Source organism: Pollicipes pollicipes, unplaced genomic scaffold (assembly GCF_011947565.3).
Source record: "Pollicipes pollicipes isolate AB1234 unplaced genomic scaffold, Ppol_2.1 Scaffold_7231;HRSCAF=8579_pilon_pilon_pilon, whole genome shotgun sequence".
In the NCBI taxonomy this organism is placed as follows: domain Eukaryota; kingdom Metazoa; phylum Arthropoda; class Thecostraca; order Pollicipedomorpha; family Pollicipedidae; genus Pollicipes; species Pollicipes pollicipes.
In genome coordinates this window covers 39,370,281-39,384,389 of record NW_023597034.1, presented here as the reverse complement: position 1 = coordinate 39,384,389, position 14,109 = coordinate 39,370,281, and the positions used below count along the sequence as shown (strand labels likewise).

Genomic DNA, 14,109 nt, shown 5'->3' with positions numbered 1-14,109 from the left:
TAGCGGCGACGCGCGCGCCGGGCCGAGGAGGACGGGGGCGCCACACCCCGCCGGCTAGAGAAGGGTCACACCCTGGGCCTAGCCACGGGTGCGAGCGCCGGTCGGCCGGCTTATTCCCAGCCATCTGAGCTCAGAGCTAACCTCCTGAGGCAAGCAGGCTCAGAGGTGAGTGCTGATGGATGCTGATCACCAGCGACAGTAAGCCACCCACAGTGATCTCGGGCTTAAGGTGCTGATCGGATTAAGTCACCTGTTGTCGCCTAGGACTTTGTGCGAATAATGCAGGTTTATAGATAAATTATACCACCTTTAAACAGCACGTTCCTTACAATCAAGGTTCAAGACATGACACGGCGCCGACATCCCACGGCTATAATGTTTCGCGGATAATGCGGCGGGTGAGGCTGGTCGCGAAACTCCTCGTTTCATATTTCACGACCTGTCATTTGTAGTAATCACGATAAAGAGGCATGCCGTAACAAATCCACTAAGTGGGCGAACAAAATGAGACGTAACAACATCTACAAGCTCATTAGCCGTCCAGAATGCCGTGAAAAGCGCGGTGCACAGTCTTCAGAGAACGCTCCGCCGTCACGCTCCGCCTGTGACGCCGCCCCGCGTCGTGACGCTCCGTCAGCTCGCGGGGCGGCCGCGAGTCCCCTGTCGCAATCTCAGCTGAGATCGACTGCAGTGCAGCGGCACTGCCCCCTTGAAATTAAGATATTAATCATGGGAGGATCACTGGTCTCCTAAACTGATCATCATTCAGGTGCTTCCTCGTCCCTCGCAGGGTTCCCCGCGGCGTTCCATTGCCACCAACAAAGGCCCCCACTAATGGCGCGCTGTACCTTGGGGTAATACCTTAATTTTGATTACGCCGCGCGGCAGCCGACGACACAGGGCCGAAAAGATTGCCTGGCTGCGCTCAGACACATGGAGGACATTGTTAATGAGTTGTCGGGGCGCGCCGCCAAAATTAAACTCCACCGCCGGCCCGCGGGCCACATCAAACGCGCCGCGCCGCCGCTCCGATGGAGCGTGTGTGAAATTGGTGGCCCGGGGATAGCCGGGCCGTATCTGCGGAATCTGGCCCGATGCCTCACACGATGGTGTCCGGGGGATGATTGTAATTATCGAATGCAGGCACGGGACGGATCAAAGTCCGGCGGGCACCGCCGCTCATGAAGAGCGCGCACTCGCGGCGACGGTCGCGTCAAGACCGGTGGAACGGCCTGGATTATGGCGCTTTGGCGAAAGCAATTATGGAGGGAATGAGGAGAGACTGTCGGGTGCCTGGACAGAGGTACACAACATTGTGACGGCGTAATCACGTCGTCACAACACATCGGCGAAAACAACGTCTCCGCGCCTGACGTTTCAGAAACTTCCGCAGGCCACGGCGCAGACCAATACAGTAACCACATACCGCCAGCAGACGACAAAGTGCAATTCCTGCAGCCAGTCAAGAATAAAGCTTTCATGACCAATCAACGTGAGGTGATTTGCTGGTGCCCGGTGGCAATGCTAGTCACTGATTACCGCGGAATTTATTGAACAGGTAATTAGACAGTGCGATAAGAGCGCTCGCCTGCAGCTGAACATGCATGCTGGACCTGTGGCGGTGGGCTGCCGGCATGGGTGTCGGGGTCGGCTCACTCCCCGCATGGCAGGGGCGCCCGAGCCATAGGTCGCCGGGCTGTGCACGCGACCGATCCCGACCCGTAATGACACCTGTCGTCCGCAGCACCCTCTCCCTCCCCGAAACCCCTCCCGGGGGAGGGAGGGGGCTGGGGGCCGCACGCGCGGCTAAGCCAGCTCAAAGAGCCGAGCCGCACCGGGGGGGGGGGGGGGGAGCACCTTTCCGCTGACCTGAGGGGCAGAGCCGGCCCGCGTCTGCCAGCGAGCCTCGTGGGGCTCGGCTGGGATCAGGGCATAACAGGACTGGCCGACGTCCGCCAGCGAGCCTGGTGCGAGCCGCCGCCCGCCGGCCAGGTCTTGCCTGGCGCCGGTGATAATCCAGAGACTGGCAGCCGCGGCGGCAGCCTCAGAGCAATTTGTACCGCATAATCATTAACTCGTAATGGGGCGCGAAGATTATTATTGGCTAATGGAGCCCCCTTCGTTTGCAGTTAAGGCGTGGCCGGTAATTTGTTTCTGTTTGCAGCATCCGGGCTTAGGCGAAAAACGTTGCCTGACGTAACTGCACCATTGCAGACAATAAAACTGATTAAGTTGTGCAATTTAATGGTTCTTAGAATTGGTACTCCAACAAGAGATGGTGTGGGCGATAATTGCGCACGGTTTTAATTTTCCCCGTTTCGAGCCAACAGTGAGAGAGCATCTGGTGCGCGCATTCACTCTTGATAGCTTGAATGGGGTCACGGCTATGGGGAGTCCAACATTACTATTCACCGGGGTCTGATATAGTCTTTGCTCTGGGACACTGAACTAGCTGGCCGATGCACATTCGCTATCAATAAGGAAGCTGTGTTTTCCCAGGACTCGGAGCGACTTGGCATTACGGCAGGACCAGGAGCGGTGTGGCAAGGCGCGAGTTGACGTAGGCTGGCCCGAGTCCAACAGCATCTCAGTTAACACCCTTGCTATTGCCAACAGCGGTGCAACAGGCCAGTATCTCAACACTGGGAAAATCCCCTTGAGCACCCCGCTCCATTCGCCACGCCATCGAGGGGCTTCTGTCTGCAATGATGATGTCTGCACTGATGATTCGTGCAGTCTCCATCGCGATGAAGTACGAGTCCTTAAACAATCGCGCGCGCACGCTGTGAGGCACTTGCTTGCAAGCGCTTTGGCCAGGCGTGCATTTACTGCAGAAGTGCGATGTGCATGAGACATAGCCTTCCCCTCATATGATCCACATGGAAAACACATCTGTAAGCTGTGATGACACTGCACGACGCCGGTTAAAGTGGTCCCCAAATCGTGTCCGCTCCGGTGTACACCGACGCAAGACTAGCAGCGTTTGACAGGGCAGAGGGCGGGGTATCGTGAAGGCGACACTGTAGGTTGATGCGTGCAGCCGGTTACACGTGCGCGTGCGTGTACCTGTCGTGGATCCGCTTCGTTTTCGTGAAGGCGTTCTTCAAGCCCCAACGTCCAGGAGATAACAGCATTAAGCCAGCTGCATTTTGTAGGCCAATTGGTGGCCTACAAACCACTCGCGATTTTAACACTGACATGGGTACAACAATAATCACCAACACCAACCCAATGTCCCGTTTTTAGAAATCGTTCTCCAACATAACACGTTGCGGCCTAAACTAAGAGGGTTTGTATTATGAAAACTGCACAGGTGTGTGGTCCAATGTCTACCAAAGTATTTTCGTTTGATGTAATACTGTCACGAAATGCAGATGTGCCAGTGCTTTTATTAAACCCATTTGCACGTGTTGCCAAATATGTCTTACTCTACTACCACATTTTGTGTATTCTCTACATGATGTTAGTTGGCTATTTCTACGTATGCTATCATCTTGCTTGTCTATCCTACCCAAGTAATCCTACTGGTATCAAGAATGGGCACAACATGTCTTACAGTTACAGGCTGGGATATTGCTTGCGGTCAAAATAAGCCGTGCCCTTAATGTGGCGTCCCTAAGCAGTCACTACATGCAATCAGCAGCTCGATTGCATTAGACGTCCCTGAACAGGGTCATCTGTCACTGCCCGGACGGGGCAGCCCTCACGTGGTGGCGGCCTCCGCCACGCGCGCCTGTACCGGGAGACGGTCGTCGCACGCCCCGCCCCGTCTTTGTGCGGAGCTGGTCGGCGCGGCGCCACCCCCGACGGCGGACTCGGACCAGAGGCCGCTGCGCCGCACCGCCCTGTCTTTGTGCGGAGCTGGTCGGTGCGGCGCCACCCCCGACGGCTGACTCGGACCAGAGGCCGCTGCGCCGCACCGCCAGCCGAGTTGTAGGCGCGCGCGAGCTGGCCCAGGTGAGCCCGTCAGACGCCGGCGGGCCGCACACGGACCGCGAACGGCCGCCGCACAGGGACCGTGGACGGCCACCGCACACGGACCGCGGACGGCCGCTGCACACGGGCGGCGGACTGTCGCCGCGCACGGACCGCGGACGGCCGCCGCACACGGGCCGCGGACGGTCGCTGCACACAGGCCGCGGACGGCCGCCGCCTCGTGTTTTCTTTACACCAGCTTACAGCTTAACCACATACCACTGCTGCGGTGGTGGGATCCATATAGTGAATGAACAACCTGCGACCATCAACAACAACCTGCGACACATTATATTGACTACATGGACAGATGCTGCTTTGAACAAGGGGATGTTGACATGGAGGGATGAAAAAGTGTAGGAATGGTAAGGGCTCAGTTGTCTCCAGGGAGAGTCAAATCGCCTTGAACCATTTTTGAACATAACGCTTAGAAAGTTTCCACATCTCATGCTGAGCCGCATGATGTCGTTCCATTTGCCAGCTGTTCACTTCTACTCATCAATATTCCTGCAAAGATGCAACTTCATCATGGGTCCTATGGACGGTGGGCACCACGATGTGCCAGCATGGCAAAGCGAGTCATTGTTACGATACAGTGAGTTGAGCGTAGTAAGTACAGACATGAAGAGAGGTGCGCTATTTTCACTTGTTGAGATTGAAAAGCTTCTTGCCAAGGTTCGTTCTCGCCTAGATCTAGACAAAAATAAGAGTGAAAAACTTGTCGGTAGGCTTGTTCTTAGTGGTTCTTAAATGCCTCTAGTCCGTGACAGTAAAACTTCACGGCCAGTACGCCCTACCGCGTGGTGTCAGCGCTCAGCCGGGCTGCTGGCCCGGCTGGTCGCAGCGCGGTGCCTCACGTCCCGCTCCTGGCTGCTACGGGCCCGGCCGTCGGCCTGTGCCGGCCCTTCCGTGCGAAGGTGTGGCTGAGCCTCGGGCCTCCTCGGGCCTCTGGCCTCCTCGTCAGGTGGGGCGCGCCCAAGTGGAAGCCGGCCGACTCCCTCCCCCTAGCCGAAACCGCGCAAGGCCGCCATTTCCAGGCCCGCAGCTTTGATGCAACCAGCTCCACTCCACCACACGCGTTTCCACTCCAACTTCAATCCCAGCATTTCAGCAGACAGCCGTCGCACGCAGCCGTCAGCAGCGGAGCGCAGGCAGCCGCGCCGCCCAGCTCACCTTGACCAGCCGGTCCCGGATCTCCCAGCTGAAGATGCCGGGGTTCTCCTTGAAGTACTGGGCGATGGTGGTCTCGATCTCGGGCGTGGCGACGCGCGGCTTGCTGCCGCCGATGACGCCCGGCCGGATGCTGCCCGTCTCCTGGTACCGGTTCAGGATCTTGGAGACGCAGCCGTGCGAGACGCGCAGCGAGCGGGAGATGACGCACGGTCGCACCCCGGCCGCCGCCATCTGGATGATCTGCAGCCGCTTGTCGTTGGAGAGCGGCCGGCCGTTGATGAACACGCCGCCCAGCTGGTTGACCCGACCCTGACCTGGACGGAGAGACATGGGGCGTCAGTGGGAAGAGAGCGGACCTCAGCTGATCCGACCGGCCTCTCCGGTTGGAGCAGCTGCCCACGGCGTACGGCCTGACCGGCGCGCGCTGAGGAATATCTCAGCGGCCGGGCGGCGCGCCTCTCTCGCGCGCGGTGTCTCCCCATCCACCTCGTCGCCGGACCGTTGTCCGCTGCGCATCCTTCCGCCGATGGTCGGCGCGCACACCTGTGCGGCCGCGCGACCCGCCGGCCGGCCGGGTGTGAGTTTGCCCGGCGGCCTCGCATTCCCGGCTAATAAACACATTCCGCCGGCTAATAGATACATTTGGTGGCCGATGGCGCGCCATTACACGCGGCCGGCGCGCGGGCCGGCCGCTAATCGCCAGCTGATGGTCGGGTGTCGGCGCGGTCAGTGTCAATAAGCTGCGCCGAGCTCGCGCCGCGGCCGCCGGCGGTGCCGGCCCGCCGCGGCCGCCGCCCCTCGGCCGCGCCACACACGTCGATGACTGATCTGGTTTGTAGTCGGCCGCCAACAAACAAGCGCCGCAGCCGCCGCCGCCGCCGCCGCCGCCGCCGCCGCCCGACAGCTGTGGGAACGGAGGCCGGCCGGCGCGCGGGGGCGGGGGCGGGGGCGGGGGCGGGCCGGCCGCGCCGCGCCCGAGCCGGGCCTTTTAATTGGACGCCGCGCGCCGCTCCAGTTCGGGGAAGCGGGCGATGAACACGTCCGCCGCTGGACGGGCCGATTGCCTCAGAGCTGGTGGCCGCTGCTCTGACCTGCTCAGTGTCAGAGCCAGCTACGTGCTGACGGCTGATAAGCTGGCGGGCTTTGCGAATTTTCAATCTGATCACATCTACGCGTTCGTTCAAATGCTATTAGCGTCCCTCGTGCAGGGAGTGCCTCAGCTAATGCCCTTTTAGAAGGATCACCAGCACCAGCACCAGCACCACAAATCACCGCCTTCTCAGGCAGGAATAGAAAGCAGTCCGTGCATTCATTAGGGTTTCAGGACTTGTTCTTCATCCGCTCCTGTTTCCACAAGGCACAGTGAAGGTTGAGGAACATTTATTATCAATGTGTTGGTGAACTATGACTGAAGTGTTTGTCAAGTGGTAATACGCTGTGTGTTGCAAGTCACCGTGCAGTAGTTAAACTTTTAGAAATATTGTGGACATTTAGAGGTCTTGCAACGCTGTCTGCTTACCCACCACCATTTTTCTCTCAATTTACAGATGCTAGAAATGTCCACCAATTAGCGTCACGCAAGAACACTGAGCGGACGCTGGCAGAATCGATGTCTTAAATGCGGCCACTTAATTCACTTCACGCCTTGCAAAACTGATATACCCCGGAGTTCAAATCCGTAGTACAATCCAGTGAATACAATACATTGTACTTTAAGGTAAGTGGCTCACATTTGCATGAGGTCTTGAACTGAAATAACCATCTTGAAGATCATTCAGTGCAGTTTATAGTCCAGCCGTTTTTAAGACCTACAACCATCTTGTTTCTGAGCTAGACGCCGCCAATATGTGCAGATTTCTTTGGGGAGACTATTTTAAGGTCACCTAGGCATCTATGACGCCACAATAAGGTAATTAAAATCCTATCATTCCGTTAGCCATGCGGCAATCAAAGGCAAGACAAATATATAATTGTCGTGTCGTTCATACCTGGCGTTCGTGTGCACGATTTCCACATATAACGGTCGTCAATTGGCTCCCAATCAATGTTATGCAAGGTACGATGGCGTAATCAAGCAATGACGCATTGGGGAACATATTTACTAAATAAATTGTGTTGTCTAGAACAGTGTTTTAAACTTCAAGTATGCTTATGGGCGCAAGCGAGCTTAGTTCATCATATCTGATGCTTGTCTCTATAATTTTACATGGAAAACATATCCTTTAATTATTCCATGTAGTGATGTATGCAAAATCCACAAATGAACACATATGCATATGCTAGTACAGATTTTCCAAACACGATGTAGTCAGAAGGCCTGATTTTGACAACGCCCTCCTTGTTTAATTCAAGAGAGGCACAAACTTTTTGGATAATGCGTTGCACAGGAAGACTGACCAGCTATGACACTTCCTAAAAAGATCTTAGACATATGTGATATTAGTGGTTACATGCATATGTATATATACACATACTCATACACATATACACATACACATACACACATACACACATACATGTATATGTATGGGTATACACATACCCATGCATATCCACATACCCATATATATATATATATATATATATATATATATACATATATTTCGAACGCCAAGAATCGTTATCGTTAAAGCTTAACAGCACACAGTTTCATTGGCCTCTGAGATATTCGCCGCGGACGTTTTAACTCCGAAACCTGTATTTTGTTAAGAAGAGACGCCTTTTAAAAACACCACACCGTGTAGTTAAACCATTTGAAATGAGCTCGTCAGTACGCTATGACCAATACACACACACACCATATATATATATATATATATATATATATATATATATATATATATATATATACATGCATAAGAAGGCTGTAAGACGAAATTATTTGCTGACTCCTGCCGATGTTTTACGTGTAACCCAGGACGGATCGGTGCCGCAGCTGATCGGCCGTCGATAACCAACGAAGTTGTCGATAACGCGCGGGCGCGATAGCATTATTACATTCACAGAACCACCACATCATACTTGTCTTCTCAAAACACGGAAACACATATCAATACGTACGCTCAAGATTGCACAAGGAACATGCCCGCTCGTGCTCAATACTGCGGCATTGCATGGTTTTGTAATCATTGACTTGTAAAGCTGAGACTATGATTTTCGGGAACAGTGACATTTGACTTCGCATAGTGAGGTCCATTATTCTCCTAGCGGCACAAAGCTTGTTGCCTATGGTGAGATCTCGCTGGGACCGATCTGTTCAATCAAGACTCCTTCATCTAATTTGGAGATAGCAGGGGCGCATCGGCCTCCTTCCAGTTTGTGCTCTCCTTCCAGTTTGTGCTAAAAAAATCAGGAAATGCGGGCGAAGATCCATCGCAAATGCCTCAACCGGCACAAAAACTCCCTACATTTTTGATGATGGTTCTACGGGTATGAAAAGGCCCGTGATAAACGTTTATAAATGGCTGAAGATAATTTATGTGATGTCTTTGTACATACGAATAGTTGATATCAATGATAAAAGCTTCTTGCTTAGTGTATTGTGCTCAAAACCACACGCAAAGACGCATATAGAATTAAAATTATCGTGATCATTGCTGTCATTAATTCAGAGAGACAATTATTGACATTGTCGATCGTGATATGAGGCCGAAATATATTTGTGTCTTCCAAACGTCTTCCTACTGGGCTTAGCATTGTGTTCAGCTGCTGGTTTTGAAGAGAAAACGCGCATATTTCAAATACGTCTCATATTGTGCTTCATCATATCTTTCAGCTAGTGGATGGCGTTGGCTGTAAAAATGGCTCCAAGCCTGCTTGTAGCTTCCTGGAACCTCGTGTAACCTCACAGTTAGCAAAAACTGCAAACTTGTTACATATAAAAAGCCTAAAAACGTTAAACGTAGAAGAAATCCAGCACCAGAGTAACTTTTTGAAAAATATTTCCGTGACAAGCGGTTTGGGAAATACGTTTTACATCCAGTGAATAGCCCTCAATTTATGCATGAAAAGAGCCACGCAGCTATGAAAGATGGCGTGAAGAGGGGTTGCATAGTTCTACATGGGCCTTGAGTGTAATGGACCTTTTGGGTGCCTGGAGATATTCTTGCGTAGCAAAGGGCCAGTAAGCTTTAAAAAGGGCTGGCGAGTTTTTTCACCGTCCGTGATAGCTGCATATAGGGCCCCTGGTTTACAGGAAAGGCCAAAAGAAACTGAGCTGGACCTTTCTTCGATTTTCATTTCGAATTATTGAGACCTTTTCCAAACGTGGCTGCTGTGGTGCTTTCAATGCATGCAAGAAGCCACCCACGTAATAACGCATGAGACAACAAGGCACCTACTTGGTCTGAGAACATTCTGACGCACAGATATCATCCCCTGGATAACAGGAGCAGCTGAGAACAACATCGCAAATGTCATGACTTGTCGCGTCAGAGGGCAGTCTCTTACTTATGGTTGGAACTTTCCATGGCTTCAAAGGAAGTGCGCCACCCTCGTGGTCGGAGGGTGCCATCTATCAGGGGGCAGGCGCCCCTGGCTGAGACCCCCAATGCAAATGCTAGATCACCCCGAAAGTCGCTATTCAGTATTACAAGCACACAAAAGTTTGTGTGTTTCCAAAATGCGTTCTGCGATCCCCACACCGAGTTTTGTGGGGCTGCGCTTCTGTGCTGGAAAACCCGTCAAGTGGACCATAGACCCTGGCACCACTGAGACGCACAGAAAACGGTCGATACGTTACAGAAAGTACCTCTAGTCTGGAAAGGCATGCTAGGTAGAGAGGCAAGCAGACTCATGCCTCGCCCGTAGAAAAGGCGAGGTTCGGGCGTCGAGGAAGGACCTCAAACAAGAGCAATAAAAGCGATTTCATGCCGATCAATAATGTGCGAACCAAATAATCGTTGCTTAGGTTTATGGAAAACCATCACATAACATTAGTTCCTGCTCAGCCGTGCCTCCCCTCCCCAAAATAACACGAGGAGATATTTTGTGAATCAAAATTAACTAAAACTTGGTAGTGGAAGTCGCCACGTCTGAGAAAAGGATCAAGGTTTGTCCAAAAGATTAAGTATTCCTAGTGGAATGCGAATAAGTTGCAGCTTGCAAGGGGTCTGCCCAAGCGTTCCCAGTTGTCCAGGCGACCCCATTAGGCTGGCGGAAAAAAAGAAAACTGTGCAGGTGTCAAGGAAGCTCTTCTGAACAGTATTGTGTGTCTTGAACATGGCCCCTAGAGCAAAACCAGACGAATTTTGGCGGATGTTGTTGCATGACAGTTGCTTATTAGAAACGCTGCTGCACATTACTACAACATGGGCGGACAAGGAGCCAGCAATATGATGACGAAAACGCTGCGCCACAAAACACTTATTTTTGGACTGACATTTCATCACTGGCGTCTTTCATTACTCGATTCCGTCTTAGCCACTCATTCCACAAGAATGGATCTGACCCAGGTGTAACCATCGGTGATAATTGGGGGCGGGGGGAGGGGGGGTATGACAGTAGTCCGTGTGCGTTCCTGAAAGCAGAAATGCAAGGGCCTGAAACGCGGATGGTGTCACGTTGCTCGCTCCAGTGCGAGAAAGTGTAACATCAAGAGGCCCAAAATAAAACAAGAGCTCCATTATGAGGGCATATGAGAGCAAATGCCTGTTCCCTGCGGAGGCCCCGATGGGCTCCTGCCGAGGGCAGCCCAAGAGCGGGCCGTGCATTGCACGAATACCGCAGAAATGCGTGGGTAGGACACTATAAAGCATGCGCGAAGTAGGGTTTCCATCAAGGGGAGAGGGAAGGGGAGGGGGCAAGAGAGGATCACAGCCTGAGGGGATGCCATGGTTCCACTTAGGGCTCCTTACATTCGCTTTTCTTACCAGATATAGCTGGCTTTTCCACTGGGGTCTACTTCAGACCAGCAAAGACCTGTCAACCGATCCAGGGTTCTATCACGCTTCTGGAAACCTCTTGAAAAGCTCATTGATCGCTGTCGCACCCCAGCCAATCAAGAGAGATATTGATAAAATGCAAATTTGTACGCCTTTCAGACGCCTATAGGGGCATGCGGGCCGCCCTCGGACGAACCATGGGTCGAAACTAGGCGGAGGGGGGGGGGGATGGGGAAGGTCCACAACTTATCAAAAGGGGATGGACCTTTGGACCCTCGCGGCTACGTCCTTTGCCGCATTATTTTCACACTAACGTTTAAAAAGTTGCCATTTGTAAAATAAATCACGGTGGCTGAAACCAGCCGTCGTGAATATCACTATAACGTGCTTAAAATCCGGCTTCGAAACCCTGCATCGTCGACCGGAAGTCGACGCCCCAGGCAAATGCCTCCCTCAATCTGCAAGAGGCAAGGTCTTCCGGCCAAATCACAGCCGCACTCACGCGTTTCCGGGCTTTACTCAACCCCACTTGCATCCAATCACGGCGCTCGGTCGGCATTCCCGCGCGTCAGCACTGCTTGGCCAGCCGCTTGAGATCGTCGGCGGCGAGGCGGTCGGCAGCCATCGGGACCGATCTCCAACGCCGCGAGCCTCACCTTGGAACGGGTAGCCGGCGAAGAACGACGGTATACCCATGTCTGCAGCTCGGTCTGTCCTGCTGGGGATCCCGCGGGAGCGCGCTGTGGTCGGACGCGACACCGCCCGGCACCTGCACACTGCACCTGGCCGCGCCGGGCGGCGGCGGCCGGCGCACCGATGGTGGTCCGGGGGCGGGGCCGGCCGCGCGCCGCAAACGCTGATTGGTCGCCGACCGAACGCGGCCGGCCGCCGCGGCGGACGGGGGAGGGGCTTCGGCCGCAGCACCGCTGCACGGCCGGCAGCCGCAAAAACTTGTTTATTATAAATCCTTGCGGGATTACAGAGCTGCAGGGTGCAATTAAACGCTATTGTTGAGAGGAGTTTTGCAGTTTATGAGGAATTTATTGCGTGTCGGCGTCGGCAGCGTCATTCATGTGCCGAAACGGTTTCATCACGTGACAGTGCAGCCTGCTGGACCGTCCATTCCGTGGTTCTGGGAAACGACTCTCACCTGCCTCAGCACGGTGCGGATTTGGAACCCGTATGTTGGGGTGCGGTAATAGGACTGTGGGAAAGAGAGCGGATGTCGGTCTTTCCAATGGATCCACCGCCATTTTACTCATATTATGTACAGATTATTGTCATTCACTTCCTGCACTGCCGGCTTTATGATTACACGGAATATTTCACATTTAAAGATATTCAAGCAAGCATCAGATATGTTGAAATATATTTACGTATAACTTTTGGTATACTTGTTCAGTGGAAAAACACTGCCCTAGACAACACAAGTTCTTAAAATTATAAATATGCTCCTCAGTACGCCATTGCTTGATAGCGTCATGGAGCGTTTGTACGACGTTGGGGTACTGCCAAACTAGCCGTACGGAATTGCCACTAACTTGTAGCACTTCAAATTCGTCGAGAGGTGGCAGTACTGGCTGGACGTGTTCGCTGAGCCAAATACCCGTGATTGAAGCCTGCACAGCTCGCTCAACATCGTTTGAGGGCTAGTTGATCTCCACTTTATTTGGAAATCGGAATATGGTCACGGAAACCAGATCTGAACCACTAGACGATGACATTGTTCTTTGCCGCGAACGACGCCCGGCCTTGCGCGATGGGAAGATTTTAATGACGTCGCTATGACGTCATGCATACCTGAATGGTCCTGAAATAATTTGCACTAAATAGTCTGAAAATTTTTGCGGGCGTGTAGCTCAGAAACAACGGGGTTTTAAGTCTCAGGAAGGGAAGAGCTGTGAACCTCACCAAATGGTTTTCAAAATGGCAATTTGAACAAAAAATTCGATACAAAAGTGGAACACTACCTTGAATACTTTAACTTTCATGATATTTCAACTTCTTGAGGGGTACTTTCGTGCATCGAAGTTACGATCTATAGACACATGGCCTGACTAATTGATCCCGAAAAAAAATAATGACAGTTCTTCCGCAGTGGACGAATAGGTCAGTTACAGAATCACTCAGTAACTGCTTTCAAATGGAAAACTTATTCCATGGTATTAAGCTTACAATTCAAGGTATTTTGGGGTTGACGCTTGCGTTTGTCCTAGAGTCAATAGTCTATTTTCTCGTCTTGAAGTAAGGTTTCATGGTAATAAGTCCAACGGCGAAAAGTTTTCTACATACGGCCCCTTGGACCCTTGAACATCATGGCCATAATAACACTCTGTTTACGGGCATCGTTCTGACTTTGAGTTCATGAATAATTTGCAAGAGGTCTCCAAGACAGTAAAGAGGCCCCTCATAGATTGAGGGGATGCTCCTGGGAGTGGTTTTCCAAAAGGCTTCCTGAGCTTGGCCGAGAAAAGGACGAATGGATTCCCACAGCAACCTCTTGGTGCTCCCCAACGCTGCGTAAGCTGTATGCAATGCAGTTACATGGCTTAGTCCTTTCCCGTCCCTAGCTCGCCTTTCGGATAGTACTTTGGGGTCTAGGAAGGCAAAGAAAACCTTTTTAAGGATCACGGAGGGCAATACAAGCACAGGAGTTTTCGGTTCTTCAAAAACAAGTTCTTGTCCGATATGGTTATTTTCATTGATTACATACAGCACAGACATATATGTACCTGTGAACTATATACATTAAATGGATTGATCCGTGCTTTGATGTGTTTTTAGTAAATGTGAATGATGTTGAGTTTCGTAAATGAACCAGTGTCGCCACTGTCGCACGTGATTGGTAGATGTGTCGGCTGCCAACCGCAGCCCGCGTGGAAGGTGATTGCTGAGCAGTATTACTGAAAACGTCTCTTCTTCTAAGCCTGGATGCTAGAGGCACTTTTTATTTCGAAACACACGCAACCAGTGCCCGGGCATATAAATTTGGTGAGGTTACAAAATACCAAGGAGGCGCTCGCAAAAACTGTCGTAAGGGGTTGGGGCGGGGGGACATAACCTCTATCCTCATCCGGTT

At 52.3% G+C, this 14,109-nt stretch overlaps 1 protein-coding gene across 1 annotated transcript in view; it reads right to left on the bottom strand.

Moving 5' to 3' along the window:
* The window catches only part of LOC119109602 (protein gooseberry-neuro), a gene marked incomplete in the record, with an annotated part of 24,915 nt that extends 13,125 nt beyond the window's left edge, over positions 1-11,790 (bottom strand). The window contains 2 exon segments of the mRNA XM_037233295.1: positions 5,149-5,462; positions 11,687-11,790. Of these exon segments, the coding sequence (XP_037089190.1) occupies positions 5,149-5,462; positions 11,687-11,726 (354 nt within the window).
* Between the last annotated feature and the right edge of the window lie 2,319 nt (positions 11,791-14,109).